The sequence below is a fragment of the Passer domesticus genome, chromosome 7 (genome assembly GCF_036417665.1).
Source record: "Passer domesticus isolate bPasDom1 chromosome 7, bPasDom1.hap1, whole genome shotgun sequence".
Taxonomy (NCBI): Eukaryota; Metazoa; Chordata; class Aves; order Passeriformes; family Passeridae; genus Passer; species Passer domesticus.
Genome location: NC_087480.1, coordinates 55,296,567 through 55,315,986, shown reverse-complemented (window position 1 = coordinate 55,315,986; position 19,420 = coordinate 55,296,567). Strand labels below are relative to the sequence as shown.

At 42.1% G+C, this 19,420-nt stretch overlaps 1 protein-coding gene across 2 annotated transcripts in view; it reads left to right on the top strand.

The window, feature by feature from the left end:
• Positions 1–19,420, top strand: part of LOC135305308 (BEN domain-containing protein 5-like) — an 876,852-nt gene that overhangs the window by 687,921 nt on the left and 169,511 nt on the right. For both annotated transcript variants that reach the window (XM_064428810.1, XM_064428809.1), the window contains exon 8: positions 8,788–8,902. In XM_064428810.1, the coding sequence (XP_064284880.1) occupies positions 8,788–8,902 (115 nt within the window). The remainder of the gene's footprint in view (positions 1–8,787; positions 8,903–19,420) is intronic.

Below are 19,420 nucleotides of genomic sequence, written 5' to 3'. Positions count from 1 at the left end.
TACAGGGCTGATTTTCAGAAAGTGCTTGCCTTTAGGGAAGAGTGGGCTGGGGATGGACTGTCAGTGTCTCAGATCTCACTAGTGACAGCTGAGTAAAAGCAGAAAAGTTTCAGAATTTTACTCAACACCTAGCATTTTGTGGCCACTTGCCATGTTTCCAACTGCAGTTGGCTCCAATGAGCTTTCATGAGTTTGTTTGGAAAATCCATCTGCTGGTTTTGGCCCCAGAGATGCCAGTTTTGCTGCCCTGCAAATCTGGCCATTGCTATCTCAAGTTGAACACACTAAGATAGCAGACACTGGTAGAAACTTGCCAAAAATCAGCAGTGCTAGAGACTAAGATCTGGCATTCTGGCTCCTGGTCCCACATCCCAGTCACTGGGAATGCCAACTTTAATTATGTTTTACTGGCAATGTATATCTATATCTTTTCAGCACTGAATTGGGATGTTGTGCTCCAGCCAAGCACCAGCAGCCACATATCCTTCAAAGCAGATGTGAATCTTTTTATGAGGAAAGAGCAACAGCTCATAAAAATACATAGGAAATCCCAAACACTCATCACTTAGCAACTTTCTACACTGAACTGATTGTACTTGTAGACTGCTGATTTGTGACTGACTATTCCAGTCACATCCATTTCACTGTGTATTCTCCCTGTTTGAAATGCATCTGGAGTGTCAGGGTCTGGAACTCTTTGGTGTTCTGAGGCCTTGTTTGCACGGTCTAATTGTAGAAGTCTCTCAAAAATAGTAGGGTAGTGCACATGAAAGGCAGTGGTGTAAATGTGCCTCCTTTATGTGGAATATCCATAATAAATTTTAAGTCAGTCAGTCCTGTCCAATCAGCAGACACATTAAAATGGCAAACAGGGTCTGCCTCGTGGTATCATATGGTCCATTTCCATACCTACAAGTCCCAGAGTGTTTTACTATGGCACAGTTTTCCCAAATCTTCATTGAAGTTGCAATCCGAATAGATGCCAAATGTCATTTGAGGCTGTGGTGGCAGAAATGTCTCCTGTATCCTTACAATGATGTGAGAAGGATTTTTATGACTATGTAGTTCTGGAAAGCAGTTGAAATGTTTGGGTACAGGGTGGTCAGAGTCGTCTTATCACAGAGCTGTGATGCAGTAGCACAGGGCACTCACTGTCCCCACGCCCTGTGATCTGCTGGTGTGTTTCAGAGGGCTGTCACACACTTGTGGTCCTCCACCAGACACTTCAGTCCCCTCAGGTAGATCATTACATGCAAAAGAAGATACCTGGGAAACCTGGAGGGATGGATGTGTTGGCTGGGATGCCCTGACTTGGGTCAGCAACTGGCAGAGCATTTTCTCTCTCATACTGACAAAACCCAGTCTGGGAGGTTCCAGACTATCATTCCCATTGCTTCCCACGGATTTGTGTTCCAGCCACACCAAATTCCAGATTAATTATTTGTGAAACCCTGAGCTAGCTGGAGGAGGGAGGGAGGGAATGGTCAGGAATGATGGGTTTTTTAAATCTTCTTTAAATCAATTACTGTCTGTGCTTACCATGCACATTAAAATTGGAGAAAATCCACAGTGCCTTGCTCTGCCATTTGAAGTATTTGTTGCCAGTCATTCTCAATTCCTTTGCAGGCAGCCCCTCCAGCAGAAGTGTGGTTTTCTCTGGAGCTGACATTAGCACTGTTCCACTAGGTTGGCAAAATGCAGTGAGGACTGCGTTCCCTGGGAGACTGGCTGTTTTCCATTTATTTCGCTGCTCTGGAAACAGGCCTAGCTGTAATGGCCTAACATATCTTAGAACAGGAAAATTACTAATTCAAGTCAGTGAGCATATTTTCATTTTAAAAGAGTAACAAATTAAATAAACTCTCTGCATTTTGCATTTGAGACCTCAGTGTTTCATCTGCTGTAATCTAATTCACCCATTCATTTCCTGCACATTCATTTTATCCCATTATTTGAGATTTCCTTTGCTTTTAATCCTGTGTTTTGAAGAGAGCAAGAGTTACAGCAGAGAATAGATGAGAGACTAAACAGTAAATAAAAGAACAAACATGCCATAATACAGCTTGATGTGTTTCTAATCAATCTGCTTACTGCAGCTGGATCCTTAGTTAGGTGTGCAACTTTTCTCTCTCAGGTTGATTAAAACTTATTTTAAAATAGGTGAAGTGGGGCTCTGTGCACAGTGCACCAGTACTAACTGTTGGTTTGTTTTTTTGGGTTTTTTTTACAATAGCAATTATGGTTGCAGGTTTAAAAAAAAAAACAAAAAAAAAAAAAAACACCAAAATGACCATGGGAACCTACAGACTTTTTCTGGGCTGCTTTTAACCAACAAAACTCATGCAACAAGATCTTACTTAGCACTGAAATATTTACCTGTCTAGCTGGGGACAAATTGCTGTGTGATCAAAAGGTTTGATAGTTCAAGAGAATCAATGAGCCTTTTTCTTTCTGTACCCTTCAGAAATAATGTAGCCAGGGATGTCCTTCCTAGAGCTGTCTCACCTGCCTTGGTTGGCTCTGATGTGTTTTGCCATGGGCAATTGTTATTCAGTTGTTGTCTCCCTTGAGACCTTCCTGTCCACAGGAACCACTGGGGAAAATTGTTCACTTCTCTGCACTTTCAAAAACCTAGATTGTTTTTCATCATGTACCTCCCCCAGGCCTATGCCGGTCCCCTCTGGGCTTTTCCTGGGGGAAGTGTAAATCAAGTCTGAACATCAGCAGAGAAAGCAGGAGAAGAGTCTGGCCTGAAAAGTGGGGTCTGAGGGATGCTCACTCAGGTTTTGTGCAGGGTGCTGCATCCCTCTGAGAGCAAGCACTCCTGCCCTCCCTTGCCTGGCACCTGGGTGTGCTGAGGGTGGCCAGAGAGGGGAAAGACACTGCTCTGGATCTCCCCAATCTCAGTTGCAGAAACTACTGAGAGAGAGGCATATACATGCAGATGTTCACCAGTTTGGGCATGTGGAAACTGGTGACGTAATTCAGACATCAAATTTTCCTTCATTTAACACCATAACCAGGTGCCTGTTCTAGTTGTGCAGTTCTTCTTCACCAGCCCTACTAGCTTTCATAATTTTGATGAAATAAACCTTGGTTTTGCCATGGGTTCCAAAAGGACCTTTGGAAAGATAAAGCAACCTACTAATAAAGCATTCAAAATCTATAGATTCTTTCTGGATTGATGTTAGCATCATCCTTCTTCACCCCTGCCCCTGCCCAAGAAATGTGTTTCTAAAAAAGTGTGAAATACTACAAACAAAACACATTGGAGTTTGTCAATGTGTTTTTCCACATTAGGGGGAGGAGCAGAACTGTAAGGAGGGGCAGAGTCAGCATCTGTGATGATCTTGTGCATATGGACCCCTCTGTGATGATCTTTTGTAGGAATAATTTTGGTGACAGCATGATGTGAGATCATGTCAGTAACCTCACTATGAGTCAGCTCTGCTCATTTATCACCCTTCACATGCTTTTATTTTTGTTCTTGTGTTGTGCTGAATATTGAAGCCTCAAGACTAAGGCATTTTTGGACCATTTCTGCCTGTTGGGCTCTGCTGGGGGCTGCACTGAAGGAGCAGCTGTGTGTTCTCTGGAGCCCACCCTGGCACAGCACTGCTGTGACCTGTGCTGGGCAGGGTTCAGTGGGACTGTGACAGCTTTCCCACCATGCTGGGGTGGAGAAGAGAGTCCATCTGTCTTTTTCACATTTTGTTTTTTTTTGTTTTGGTTGATGAGTTTTTTCCTGTAGTGTCATGAGATCCAGCAAAGACTGAACAGTTGAGGGCCCTGTTGCTGAAGGAGAAACATTTCCCAGGCAAATGGAGGCACAGTGCTGGCTTGCTGTCATTTATTCTGTGTATTGTACTTGTTTTTTGAGACAGGATATTGTAACTGCTTGACCATTATCACCTTTTTTTTTTCACTATCACATTTAAAAAACCTCTCCAAAAAGCCTAACCCCATATTTTTTGAAACATAACTATAGTGTCACTCACACTGGATTCAGTCTCCTTTAACAGTACATTTCAATAGTTTCATATGAGCATAAGCATTTGGGACTCCTTTACATTTATTTTCCAGTGAATAGATCCCATGGCTGTTAGAGCCCAATTGTCACATTCTCTTTAACCTGCAGGCTGTGGTGAGCTGACTGAAGGGTAGCAGCAGCTACTCAGCATTAGGAAATGGGTCTGAAAACATAAATCACTTCTTTCTTGGCATATACTAGATACAGTGCAGGGTATGTTTGCATTAGCAGTTGCCATATTGCATTAGGATCTGCGCTGATTAGATTTTCACTAATAGGAGCAGGGCAAATGTATTATATAGTTGCACAATTAAACATATTGTCAGACTGAGGGTGAAAGGATGGAGTAATGGAAAAAGCAGGGGATAAGGCTGGCTTTTCTTTGGAAGGAGCAAATGTGGAGAGGTCATGTTAGAGCCAGCAGGAAGTTTAACAGAGTTTAAGGAGGTTGGTTGAGGAAATGTCTTAACAGAACAGTGGAAATGACATGTTATGGAGCAGTGAATGATTAACTTGCTTGAGAAGAACCAGCAGATAATTTGGGCTGGGCAGAAAGATGCCACAGGAACTAACATTGGAGCAGATGAGAGGTGCTGAGTTGCTGAAGGCAGGAGAAATTTGAAAAACTGCATGCAGCCTTGAGAAAGAATAATGATAAGGAAGTGACTCAGAGTAGAAGGGTTTTGGTCCAGATTTAATGCAGTTTAGTGAAACTGGGTTTACCAAGAAATCAGTTTTTTAACAGTCTGACATTTTTAAGTCAATGCTTGCAGTTGGGAGTATTGTTTTCCCTTTTCTTTGTTTTCAATTCTTTCTTCCCTTTTGCTTGCAACTATGAAAATCTCCTTGAAGTTAATGTAAAGACTTTGGTAGATTTTTAGTGGACTATGAATAAGCCTCTTCTTGTGTCATGGCTGAATGCTGATTTCTGAGCTGTTCTGGTTCCAGCCAGCATCTATAATTGCACATTATTATTTGAAATATAAAGATTTTAATTGCTTTCCAGAAAGCTTGAGAGGAAAATAATCCATATTGTTTGGCTTCTTCTAATCAGAGAACGTTTCCACACTGTAATGTGCCTCAGTAGACCCATTCCATCACATTCTCTATTTCATTGTGAAGTCTCTTGAAGAGTTAATATTTTGTAATTTGGCTATTTTCCTTGATCTCCAGCCACAGAGGTTTGTGTTTTTAAATAATGCTTGTCTTATTTTTCATAGCTGACGTGACTGGTTCAGATTGGATTATTTCCTTTGACCCAAACTGGGGCTACAGTTCGAAGATCCAACCAATCCGTGGGCAGCCCTTTTTTTTCTTTAATAGCAGACTAATTGGCAGACCAATTAATCTGCTCATCTGTGAAAAGAAAATTTATGGCAATAAGTAGTTCTATTTCCAGAAGTCATTCTCTAAAGTAACATTACAGTGGCCTTGTTTACTTCATGCCCTGCAACACGATCCAGTGCTTCAACAGTACCACAGGTCAATTAGTGGACAATTTAAGCAATTATTAGCCACTAACAAGGGTGACTGGCATCATTACCCTTCCTGTTTACCAGCAAACTGTTATTTTAATACAAAGATCAACAAATAAATTAGGGCATCTGTTGTATTGCCATGTCTGCCTTGAAGTAAATGATATTAAATGGGCTTTGGTTGCTGCCAAATTCTTAACCCTGGCCTAATGAGATACACTGATATGTCTCTTGCTGATTACAGGAGCTGTAAAATTTAGTTTGTATTGATTTATTAACAGGAGGACGAAGTTCTCGGCAATGGTATTTTTTGTTTAATACTCTGATATCTGTCTTTTTATTTTAAATATTATTGATCCAGAATATTCAGACAGTCCAGAACTACTGGGTTCCTCTGAAAGACAAAGCTATTTCCTAGTTGTTTTGATTATTTAGATACTTACAATAATTATAGGGTGAGGTTTGTCTATGTAAATGTATGCTTTTGTCTCATGTTTTTCTCATGCTCCTTAGAAATTCCTCTTCCAGGTTAGAATTCTGAGAGTTCTTTTCAACACTTCCTTGGTATTTTTACAATGGGGTAAGGCTTCTTCAGGCTTAACTGACAGTCTGCTAAGTAAGAAAATCCAGTAAATCTCCTTTTGATGGGTAGCTTGGCTGCAGCAGCCCGAGCAGACTGGGATGCCTGGGGAGATGCTGGGTCATGTTTGACACCAAGATCTCGGTGCCCAAGATCCTTTAGGTGGGTGCAGCAGTGAATCAGGCACAGCAGACCCTCACCCACTGCATGTTCATGTGCAGCCTTCCACACCACTGCATGTTCTTTCCTGGGGAATAGTAGCTGCCTGCTGAAGCTGAGAACTGCAGCTTCCAGCTGCCAAGATGCTGCTGCCAAGCTGTGAGCGAGGCTGCAGCAGTACCAGGGGGGAAATGAGCAGAGCTGGACAAGCCCCTCCACTGGCACCATGACAGCCACAGCAAAGCCCTGAGAGTCTGGGCTCTTGTGTCACCCCCTGAAAGAAAAGCAGTCCTGTTGCCCCTGAGGTATTCCCAGTCCTCCCTGCTGCCTGAGGAGCTGTGGATGTTCCTGCCTGCTGTGCTGCCAGGGCCTTTGCTGAGGCAATGATCCACAATGCACAGAATGCAATATTTGTGCTGGTTTTATTTCCACTTGAAGGGTCTTATCTAACCTGGGATAAAACTTGCTCTGGACACACTGATTTCTGAATAACTCCTTCAAGTGTTTCAGAAAACACAAATGATGTGATGTTTGAGTCTAGTTGAGTCAAGTTGCAAGCTCTTCAAAACTAAAACCAGCACAGAGTCTTGAGAAACCCAGGACTAAGTGAGGGCTTGTTTCTCTTTAAGTTATTTTGAGCCCTCCAGGTGTGAGTACTGTGGATTATGTTTCAGACACTGTCAGGAAACAGTCAGAGCAGCAGTTTAACATAGCTAAGCTTTTTGTGTTTGCATACAGTTAGGAAATCTGGTTATTCAGGATCCAACTGTGTCCCCATAGTTCCTTCATGTTCTTGCTGTTGGATAATGAACAAAAGTCACAACACCAGCCAAAAAGCAGATCGATGTTCAGTTTCCTTCATCGAGAGGAGGTAATTGCAGGAACATTTCCTGAGAAATACAATTATGTATATGCTAATTTGCCTCAGAAATTCAGGTTTAGTTCCTTCACGAGTGGAGGACCTGGTTACAGAAAGTTTCTCTCTCCTCTTCAGGATTAGTCACTGAGATGAGAAAGTTGCTGATGTTTAGAGTCAACTACATCTTGATCATCTCAGACATTGCAGAAGCCTCATTTTTCTCCTTGTGCCTCAGAAAATTAGAATTTATTCCAACAGCAGGCTAGGCTCAGAATTTCTGGTATTTGAAATACAAAGTGGGCCTTAAGAAATTAGCTAAATGAAGGAGTCATGCAGAATGTGAGATTTTGGTTTCATCTTTAATACATGTTTCAGCCAAGCTGTAAACAAATGTGTTTAACCTGGCACAAACATGGGGTTTAGGGGTTTTTTTTCATACCCTGATTGAATCACAAAAAATCAGGTCTGAAGTCAGCTAGTTAGCCCAGGCCATCCCTTCTATGCTGAATTATTGCTTGTTATAGCTATTCCCTGAGGTTTTACCCTGTCCAGTGTTAAATGTTTCTGATGATGGGATTCCACTCTTACCCTGGAGAGACAATTCCACACTCTAATAGAGCTCACCATTACTGAAATTTTACTGATGAGCAGCCTTAATTTTTCTCTGCTTAATTTTATCCTGTTACTAGACCGTAGTGATTGATTTATTCTGGGGAAATTCAGTAAATGGTTCCTGCTTCACAGGATGGACCTTACAATAAATAGCAAATTGTCATGACCTATCTGTGGGTGTCCTGAGATTACACAGGAACTCAATTTATCTCAACATTAATTCCCTGGAAGCTATTTCTGTCAGTACCAACTCAGCGGAGGGATGAGCAGTGAATTTAGCTGTCAGATTCCTGTCTCCTGCCCCAGCACCAGCCCCGGCCTGAGGCAATGACGAGGCCAAGAGGAAGGGGCTCCTGCAGGCTCTGGTGCTGTGAGGTGCCCAAAGGAAAGGCATTTAGGATCTGCTTCCCCATCACTTGCCTGGGTTCCACGCTAAAGGAGCTGAGGAGGTGGAGTTACTCCTGGTTTTTATGAGTGTAAGAGAATATGACCTCATAAATTCCAATCCACCACTGGCACAATATTCCTGTGCCAAGTGCACATATTATGCAACTCTCCCAATTTTTGTGAGGCATTTTGCACCTCTTCATACATGCAGGTGATATGAAATCTGTGTGCATATGTCATGGCTAGGTCTGGGTGTATGCTGAAAAGAATTTGAGATGGCTCATCTCAACAAATTTCCACTCACAAGGTGAGCTCTGTGCAGGCTGGGTGTGAGGGGTATCTTCATTTCTCCTTTATGAGCAGAAAGGTTCTGTTCCTGTGGCTTAGCTGATGAGCAGTAACTTCTCCCTCTGTGGAAACTCGACAGTGTCTGGTTATGCAGCTGTGGTGTACTTGCATTATGAGGACAGATTCAGTTTTTTTTCTTAAAGTTCTTGGAGTTTTAAGGAGGTGGCAGGTGCTATGTGATTGCAAGTGGTTTGTCCTGTTGGAAGCAGGAGCAGTGCCAGGAACCAGGAGGAATCATCATTCTAATATTTTATATGTGAAATTTCAAGTAGTATCTGGAAATCATTGATGTCACGGACACCCCTCTTCAAACTCCTTTTAAAATTTTTTTTCTCAGGTATAATTGATTTCCTCGTGAGCCACCATCCAATTGCCAAAGTACTGAGAGACCACCTGGTGTTCAAGATTGCTCCCATGCTCAATCCTGATGGAGTTTACCTAGGAAATTACAGGTATGGTGTGGGGAATTAATCCAAGTATTGTTATATTTGCCTTGTACACTTTGCACTGTTTTGTCATTCAATCTTACATGGCTTGTTTCAATTCATTCCTCTTCAACCGGAGATTCTTATGTGACCATGTGCTTCCTGAAATTCCCACCTAGGAAAGGGGCAAATAGGGAATTTGTTTGTTTCAGGAGGTAGAGAGCAACTCCCCAAGACAGCAGGGTATCTGCTCTACAGGCTTCCTCTAAGTGTGGGAGTTAATGTCAGCTTACAGTTAGACCTTAGCTGTGTTTCATAAATGCACTCATTATGCTGCTCATCAGCCTCTATGTAAATGTGTCAGTCAATCAGAGCTCCCTTAAACTACCCAGATCATCCATTAAAGTCACAGATTTCACTCTGTTATTGTACTGTAATAGATAGGGATACATGGAATGGAATAATCATTCCACCCTATGCTAATTTTGCTCCATTTCAGTGTTTGAATTACTACTTTACCACCTCCTCTGTTGAGATCGTATTCAGATAATCTTTTGTTTTCCCTAAAATTGTTTGCTCTTAATGCATTTATTTACAAAATAAATGTGCTGCTGGAGGTGATAATGAAAAGCAGTTGATTAGCTGATGATTTGTTTGTGGGGGCAATTACATGTACCACACAGTTCTCTGGAGAAGCCCCTGAGAAATGAAATATACTGCATGTGGTTTTGCTTACAGTGCAAGACTAAATAACACAATTCACTTTGTAGCCAGGCTACCTTGAGCTTTGATCTAATTAGGTATTGCATTGCTAAGCAGAGTAAGGCTGGGTTATTCTATGGGTGAGGAGACCACTGAGGAGGAAGATAGAAGGTGCAGAAAATGGGGCTGCTGGCAGCTCTTTGTTGAGGAAACAGCCTCAAGTTGTGCCAGGGGAGTTTTAGATTAAGTATTAGGAAAAAAAAAATCTTTACTGAAAGGGTGGTCAGGCACTGGAACAGGCTGCCCAAGGCAGTGGTGGAATCATTGTCCCTGGAAGTGATAAAAAAATGTGTGGGTTGGTGCTTAGGGACATGGATTAGCAGTGCTGGGTTATGGCTGGACTCAGTGGCTTTAGAGGTCTTTCCCAGCATTTATGATCTTGTGATCTGTGCTCCTTATCTCTCCTTTTCTTTGCTCACTGTTAAGCTGAAGCAGCAGGGAGTTGTGGGGGTGATTTCCACAGTGTTTCTGGGTGTCCTGAGTGAAACTTCCCAGAACAGGAGGTGTCCTTCCAGCTGCAGTGATCCTCACCCAGCTCTTGGCAAATCCCAAATCAGACAGTGATGCTGCAGTGGTGGCATCAGACAGCACCAGGAATTTATCAGAATGTGTCACTATACAGGAATAAGGCCCCAAAATGGCTCTAGAATCTGGTACTACATCACTTGCCTTTCTTCCAGGTTCCTTGCACATAAGCAAACTGCAGCTGCAATTAAGCAGCTTTTGTTTTCCCCCTAAGGTCACTTGCCCTGTAGGGTTTTTCCCCTGCTCTGTTATTTATAGTTTTTGAGAGACATCCAGCTTTTTATAGGCATTCATATGGCTCAGAACTTGAAAAGCCTTTTGGGAAGCCAGGTAGTGAGAAGGGCATGTGAATTAATTTGGAATTGCTGAGATTGATGGTGTTCTCTTGGTTTCACTTTCCATGATATGCACGATTTTCAACCCCCCTGAAGTAAAGAGAATTTTAATGAGCTGGTTGAAAAAAGCCATTTTACTTTCTTGCAATTCTTCATTGTATTTACAAATGGCCTAATGTAACTAATAACTTAAAAATTAGGATAATAAGGAAAATGCTACCTGTTATCTTGAGAAGAATATTAAAAAGCCTAGTAATGTGCCAGCATTGCAGTTAACTAGTGCTGAGTGAATAATTTGCAGCAGACACTTTATTTCCTGCTCATACAAAATCCACAAGCACATCACAATTTATTTACTTGAATTTACTGGATGAATGTCTAAAAAAATCTCTAAGGATCACTTGCTTGTATTTGAAAATTTAACTCTGAGACTTCTCAGTGATAGGCTAGATAACTCTGCTTCATCTCTTTTGGTCTTTGTTCAGATTAGCACATAAATAGGACTTTCAGAAGTTTTCCACATAGTGGGGTTTAACACAGATCTGTTGGCTGGGGATAACTCCCTGCTTTTGCAAACAGGGGTGCCACATGCAGCAAGAGCAGTTTTAGGCATTTGAACTTCTTCCTGTTATCTCCCTCCTTCTCAAAGCAGCAGCTGGTGACTATTTCTTTGGTTCATTGGAGGTTCACATTCAGACTATGCAAGCTAAGATAATGAAATGGGTAATTAAACCTCATGCTTGAGTTTGTAAATTGATCTCCTGCCAGTGTGGGAGAGGATTTTCTTTTACCCCACCAGTGCACAGCCTTGCACAACTGGCAAAGTGCACTGTTGGATGCACTTGGCTGTCCTCTGGAATGCCAGGCACAGTGGGCACCATGAGGAGCCTGAGAGTGTCAGCAGCTCTGGGGGATGGGATGGGATGGGATGGGATGGGATGGGATGGGATGGGATGGGATGGGATGGGATGGGATGGGATGGGATGGGATGGGATGGGATGGACTTGTTCTCCTGGCACCAGGACAGGAACCAACCACTCACCAAGCCAGGGTGATATGGTAACAGCTGGCTGGGGAGATTTTCTTCATTGCCATTTTTGGGGATGCAGGACTGACTGAGGGTGTGAGTCCTGTGCTCTCATCCAAAATCCTCCTTCCTTTGCTGTTGTGAACTGAGGTTTAGGAGTTTAAGCCACATTTGCAATGCTGCCACAAAGAATTGCCTGTTTTACACAACTTGCTCGTTCTCAAGAGAACAGACAAAATGGGTTGTGACTCTGACTTGGATGTGGTGGAATTCTCATCACCAGCAACAAGTGAGTTTGGGACTGCAACTATAAAGCACAGACTCACCTGCGAGGAAAGCTGTTTATATGTTGCATGTGTATTCAGGTGGCTCTAAAAGAAATGGTCATGGAAATGAATGTCATGTCAGAGCTCAGTGTATCAGGATGCATGGAAATGGGATGCTAAACTTTACTGATTTATTCAAGTATATGCAAGAGTTCAAGAATTTTTATTCCTATACAATTAGGAATGAAAAGACAAGGTGCCTTGTGGGATGTACAGGGCAGATTAAGCAGCTCCTTTAATTCAGAATGTTTAGGAAGTCTATAAACAATTGGAACAAAAGGTTTGTAGGCTTTGTTTGGTTTTGTTTTTTAAACAGTTTTTTCAGTGGAAAAACTACCCTCCAAGTCCTTTTCTTGCTGCATGATTTTACCCAGCTCTTCCTGAAACACAGAATAATGACAGGTACCTGCTGTTTGCTGTGGCCAAGGATGTAGAGTCTTTTCCAGAACAGGAAGACAGGCTTCTCCCTTTTCTTGAAGTCTTTAAACCTGGTGTCATTACACTTCTAAGTGTAGCTGGCTTTGTAGTTACAGTGTATGGATGATGTTATGCTGCATGGGCTTGTTAATTAAATTGCCCAGGAAGATGCCATTGTTTGACCCAGCTAAAAGAGAGTCTTCAGCATAATTTTCCCTCTTTTCTAGCTGGCAACTTGTCCTCAGCTCTCACCTGCATAGAAAGACTCTTTTTGCTGGGGGTAGTGCATGACTTGAACTTCAGCTTTAGTTTAAAAAAACATGGCACAAAAATAAAAATATTTGTGAGTTTCTCCATAGCACTAATCTCACCCGCTCTGATGGATTAAACTGTGAAACAGCTTTAGGAAATAAAGGAAAACTAGTGCAGTGAAGAGAGATTTCTCAACTTTTCTCCCTCTATTTGCAGTACAGCATTATCATATTGCCATCCCCAGGGAGGAGGGGGGAGACTAAGGGGGGAAAAAAAAGTGTTCTTGATTTAAAAGTCGTGCATCCCCAGGCTTGGCCTGAACTTTCCTTTATCGAGAGCTTGTTCTTAAGCTGGCATTCTGCAGCTGAATGCTGAAATGTGTCCCTGCAGGCGAGATGACTGTACCACACCGTCTCAGATTAGTTCCAATTTGTCAGCCTCACCTTTCAGAGGCAAAATCCTACACTGGCACCAAAAGGGATGTGTTGCTCAGTCTGGGAAGCTCTTCACTGAGGCACCCCAGAAATGCCAGGGCAAGGCAGATGAAATATCCTGACCGTTCTCTGAAGGCTCTGTCGCATGCCCCAGTGAGTGTTCCCATTCCTTTTCTGTGTTCCTTCTCTGGGGGAGCTGTGACAGTATCAGCCCTCAGTAAATCACAGCCATGAATTAGCTGAAATGTTCTGAAATCCCACCACTGCTGTATCCTTCTAGTCAGAATGTAGGGACTGCAAGAATTTGTGTGAATGGGGAGGAGAGGGCACACACCAATTCCAATCCTTTCTCATTTCACTGTCAACAACAATATTTTTGACCCTTATCTCTTGTTTGTGTAAGGGGTTAACAGATTAATTTGGTGGACAGAGAGGAGGCCAGCCCTACCCAGACTGGAAAACCAAATTCACCATAAACAGGGTCAGTGTTCATATGAAAGCTGTGTTGGGTTTCATGTTTTGAGCAAATGGTGTATTTTTGTCTCAGAAATGTAGTTTTGTAAAGACTTAAACAGTTTGTAGAAGGGAGTTGAATATAGCAAACTGTTTCAAGTACAAAAAAAAAAAAAACAAAGAAAGGCTTGAGAAACATTTTAAATAATTCATACCAGCATTTTATAAAGGACAATCTTATTTCTTTTTTGTTTGTTAATGGCAAGATTTGTTTAACAACTGACCTTTTCTAAACATTCCTTTTGAAAGATCTGAAATACAATCAGAAAACTAGGCTTTGGATCAGGTGAAATATTTCAGATTTATCCCAAACATGTTTTTCTGGACTTTATTTCTGTGACTGAAGAAATAGTAAAAAATTCATGTTCACATGTAATTCATAAAGGTTTTTTAATAGTAAAGGCACATGTAGACTTTATGCAAATTATTTTATTATTTCTGTCCCTTTTGGGGGTACTGGATATGTCAGGTGGTTCTTGCTATCACTTATTCAGTTGTAAGACACAGCTCCACACATGCAGACTATCATTTGTTTGTCTCTTCATTATTTTTCACCCATTTTTCTGGCAGAGAAGGTTTTTTCTCCCCCTTAACTTCATTTAATAGATGTGAAATTCATGCATTTCCTTAAATTGAAAAACAGAGTATCCATCTCAGATGACAAGATGAAGCTCTCAATGGAGTTTATTTTTCCTAATTAGGTGTTTGTCGTTGTGTATTCCATATAGCAATGTATAAGTAAACAATCGTGGACCTTTTGAATAAATTTATTGGTTTTATTTATGTTACTGGGCATAAAAAATCTATAATTACCAGGTACAGCAGCAATATAACTGGTATTTAATGACAATTACTTTTTGTTACCATAGAAATGAGTCCAAAGTAGTTACCTATAATTTCTCATTTCCAAACTTCACACATGTTGTATTGCAGTATTACCATAGTAATTGCCTATTAGTCATCATAAAATAAGCAGTTACCCAGAAGATATCAGGATAGTGTGAAATTTCTCATCTTGCTCAAAACTTGCAGCACATGCCACTTCTCGTCTTCCCTTAGTAGGATTTTTGCCTGAATGACAAGAATGTCCCTTGCACTTTAACCCAAGGAAAGGAGGGATGTGGCTGAGAGAGGATTGTACTCCATAAACACACAGTCAGGAAAAGTGTGCTCCCTGCTTGGAAAACACAGAACTATTTCTCTTTATTGAAAAACAGGGGTTTCTCAAGCCCTTGAAATGGAGGTTCATTGCTTGCCATGCATTTCCTATTTATATTTTTTTTCCAATTCAGTTGTGACCAAAGCAGAGGCTGCATGCTTTGGGCAGGTCTGGGAGCCCAGCTCTGTGTGCCAGACCCCACAAGCCCAGGATGCACTAATGCAGCCATGGTGCAGGATGCTTCCTGTATTCTCTTCACCTTGCCTGACTTTTAATTAGATTTCATGTTATTGAGGCCAGTGAGTCTCTCTCTCTGAGCCCACCTAGATCTGATATCAGCTGGGAATGGCCATTTCCTGATTCACCTTCTCCCAGGAGGCTGGAGGAGAGGCATGGCAGAAGCTTTCTCCTCCCCCAGCACTTGCTTGGCCTTGAGGATGGGTAAGGAATCTTCTCTTCTGTCCTGCCCACATCCAGCATGTCCCAGCTCGCGTGTTGTGCCAGGCTGGGGCTCTGGGAAGCAAATTCAGGGGTGGAGGCACAGCTGTGACCCAGGTGTGCTCTGGGCAGCAGCAATGGAAAAGCCCAGGGAACAGCAGAGTTATCTGTGACCCTTTCACCCACCTGGCTTGTGGCATTGCCATTCCTTTCCCATCTGGAAGTGTTCTGTCCATCGTGGCTTTTATTGCTCAGAGAGTGCTGTCACCACAGGACAGCTACAGGGCTCGCTGCTTTGCTCACCATTACTTAAAAAAATCTCCCTTGTAAAAAAAAAAAAAAAGTTGTCAACCTTTATCTTAAAACAAATGCTAGGTTTGCAAAAGGGTTCCTATCTATTGCTGTTGAAATGCTCTTTATATTGATGTGGTAACTGCTCATTTAAACCATATTACAGCTCCTGAGTATTTTTCAGTTGCTATTGATGTGACAAATTCTCTTGCACAGAGGACTGCACCAATCAATAGAGTCAGTATATGTGCTTTAACAACAAAGCCACATGCCTTGGGGTTCCAGTTGAATCTGAACGTTTTAGTAGCATTAAATAAAGCTATATTTATTTTGCTTTTGGTGCAAGGAAAAAAAATCCCAACCCAACCTAATTTAATACAACTTGTTGGAAAGGTTTGAAGGCAGCATTATGGGCCATTTCCACATGTGATGAATACCTAACTAGTGTCAGAGCTGCTATTTTGTTTTTGTAAGCGAATTCTTCTCTTTTAGTTAGATTGATCTGGAGCTACAGAGTAGCCTTTTATTTTTAGACGAGCGGGGAGAGAAGTCATAACAAGAAATACTGAAATCATAGCTTTTTTTATAGCTGCCACTATTCCACTGAGAATGAGACATGATGTCCTTAAAGAGACAGGGCTATTTATTTTCCATTTAAATAGCACCATTTGTGATTATTACCTTTGAGCCATTATGCAGAGAATAAGCACCCAGCTCATGAATCCCAGCCAAGTGAATCAAAGTTTTGTACCTAAGTGCCATTTATGTCTGTAAGCTGCTGTAGGAGCCTATTCTTGACCTTCACTGACTTCATTTCTTTTGCATATCTTTATCTTCAGAATGTATTTGTAATTAACAGGGGTGTTAAAGTCAGTTTGGTTGAAATATTTGTTTCTCTTTTTTTCTCTCATGAATAGCTGATCTTAGGCCTGAATAATCCCATCTGAGTTTCTTAGATTTACTTTCAGTTAAGTGACTAAACATATTTGGCTTTCTTCTCTTTTCTTTAATTTCCTCTATAAATCTGGTTTGTATCTCTGGTGGTTGAAGCTCTTAGTTCTGTTCATAGCAGCAAACAAAGGACTGAATTCTCCGGTGATTTTTTTTCTTTGGGTTCACTGCCTTGGTTTTGTGTTTTATTTGGGGTTATATATATTTTTTTTAATTATGTGAATGACTTAGTAAACTTCCTCTCTTAGTAAACTTCTGTGGATCTTTGTTTTGCCTTTGCCTTGACAGAGGGGAGTGTCAGTGCAGTGGCAAAGGGCAGCAGAGAGGTCCTTTGAGTGCTTCTCCCAAGAGGAGATGACCTGTGATAAGGTGTAGGTGTCACAGTGGGGACAATCCCCATTCCAATTCCTGTTTTGTCTCCTCCCTTCCCCCAGATAAGGTTTGTGCTGCCCTGGCTTTGCTGAGCAAAGGGAGGCGCCCAGGAGCGGCACTTGCAATGAGCGCTGTGACTCAGGAGCACGTGTTGGTTCTGCCTGGCCTTTCTCCCCCTCCTGCCCTTGCCCTGTTTGTTTTCCCCTCTCTAACAGAGTTATGGGCCCAAAACAAAGGTGTGGCTCCTTGCAGAAGGCCAGAGCAGCTGGGGAGCTCCGTGGGAGCCCTGCTGGCTTGGAGCTGTGCTTGCCTTGCCAGCAGCATCAGGAGTTCTCCGCACACCTGGGAGCACATGGCAGACCCTGAAGTGTTGATGAGGTTGGGGCCCATTCCAGCCCTCTGTTCTCCTGCTAAGAAGGAGCTGCATCCATCCCTGAAAATGCCCACAGAGTTGAGGCTATAAACAGCAATTCAAGCTGTCCTTGTGCTCTGGCTATTGAGTTGTTGGGTTATTGGGTGTCTGGTTATTTGGTTGTTCCCTGAGTAGACTCCTGCATTCTACCCCATCTTCAGGAGTTACTTTGGAAGATATTTCTCTGTCCTGACTCCTGGTGAGGAGTACACTTCACTGCAGTACTTGGCAGTACTTCCTGAATTCCTGGAGAAGGCTTCAGGGAGATCTTATTGCTGCCTTTCTATACCTCAAGAGGGCTTACAAAAAGATGGGGGCAGGCTTTTTAGCAGGGCCTGTAGCAACAGGGTCTGTAGCAACAAAACAAAACAACTGGTAGTGGTTCTAAAATAAAGGAAAGGAGATTCAGATTAGATATAATGAAAAAAAAATGTTTAGGATGAGGGTGGTGAAACACAGGCAGAGGTTGCCCAAAGAGGTGTTAAAAGCCTTGTCCCTGAAAACTTCCAAGGCCAGGCTGGATGAGTTCTGAGCAACCTGGTCCAGTTACAGATCTCCCTGCTCTTTGCAGGGCAGTTGGACTAGACAGCCCTTAAAAGTCTCTTCCAATCTGAACTATTCTATGATCCTGTGACTCTCAGAGAACTGAGACCCCTCTCTCAGCTGGTGCATGGAGCAGAACCAGGCTACTCCTGTGTTTTAGCTTTACAGGTTACACTCCATTGCTTGTTTGTGCCAGCAGGGATTTTCTTGGCAACAATTAAGTGAAAAATGGAAACTGCAAGTCAAGAGGGGGAATTTTTTCCTTAACTCTAGAAATTACCAATTAGAGGTCAAATTCTGCCTCCATGAGAGCACATACAGTTCCTTTTGAGTGAACAGCCTAAAGAGGGAGAGTGAGGAAGGTGTTTTGCCTGTAGAATGTGAACACAGGAATGCCCATCTTGTGATTTGTGTGTATCCCAGTTTCAGACTCTTCCACCCCAGGCAGCATCTCAGAATCTTTTTCAATCTCTTCTCACTTCCACTGTCCCATTTCAGCAACATCTGTTCACCCACACAGACTCACCAGCTGCCAGGCTGTACAGGGATTAATTTTTCCTGAAGACCTTTCTGGACAGACATCCTGAAATTTTTTGAAGTTGTACCTATTTACACCAGATCACCAGCAACTACTGGTCACTCCCATGATCTCTGCTAGAGCCTATTTCCTTGTAGTCATAATTATGTATAATACAGTTATAATGCTATGCAAAGGAGGGGTTCAGTACTCTAAACTGGGAAAGAAATTATCAACTGGCAATAGAAAAGTCCAATCTTCTATTGCAACTGCTGCTGTGGGGAAGGGGAAATACCATCCAAGCTATTAGGAAAACAATAGCAGCCTAAGGGAATGTTTGTTTAGGTTCCACTTTTGTTGTTTTCTTTTCCTGGGTGACAGCTGTTCTTTTATTTTTTTATTTTTAAAATTGCAGCACTTAAAATGATGGCAGCTTGCTGTTTAATTTATAATATTAGTCCTAAGGGCAGTGTCATGTAATGTCAAAACAATCCTGAGACAAAGCTAAATAATAAGCATTCGTTATCTAAACCAATATTGTATTAATAAAACAAGATTAAAGAATCTGAGGATGTGCATCCCTTCTGAGGAGTGTAGAGGCAGACACCTGCCCAAAGCTCCCACTCATGTCATGGTCAGCACATTAACTCCCAGACACTGTAATCTCTGTATTATTTGGGAGTATCTTGTGAAGTATGTCTAAGTGTTGTGATGTTTCATTTTCTGTTTGGAGAAGAAATTATTTTGCTTGGCTTAATTCTCAAAATGAAGGTGTCCCAAAAGAAACATGTTTAAATATTGAGTTTAGAGAGCTTGCAAGGCATCAAGCTCCTGAAAACTAGTCCTGGTGCTGATTTGAAAATTTAGGTTGTGATTGTAAAGGAAACTTTAGCTACTAGTACACATCCCTTTTCTGCTGAAGCACAGAGAGATGGGAGACTGCTGTTCCACAGCTGCTTTAAGCTCAGGAAAATGTGTTCTGGGTACCCAGAGGGGCACTTCAGCTCTGTTTTCCCTCCTGGCTGTGCATCCCTGCCATCTCCTTTTTGCTAGGACTGGTGCTTGTGTGGCAGTGCTGTGAGCTAGAAAAATACTGATTCCACAGAAAACCAACCTGACAAAACAGTTTTCACTTGTCTCCCAGTGCAGCCAGAAAAGTGGGACCCAGACAGAAGAGAGGAATGAGCAGAGAGGGATCCCTTTTTAATGGCAGCTTGGGATTGACATAAAGCAATTCTGAATCCAGAGCATAAATTGTAGGTGGCTGTTCT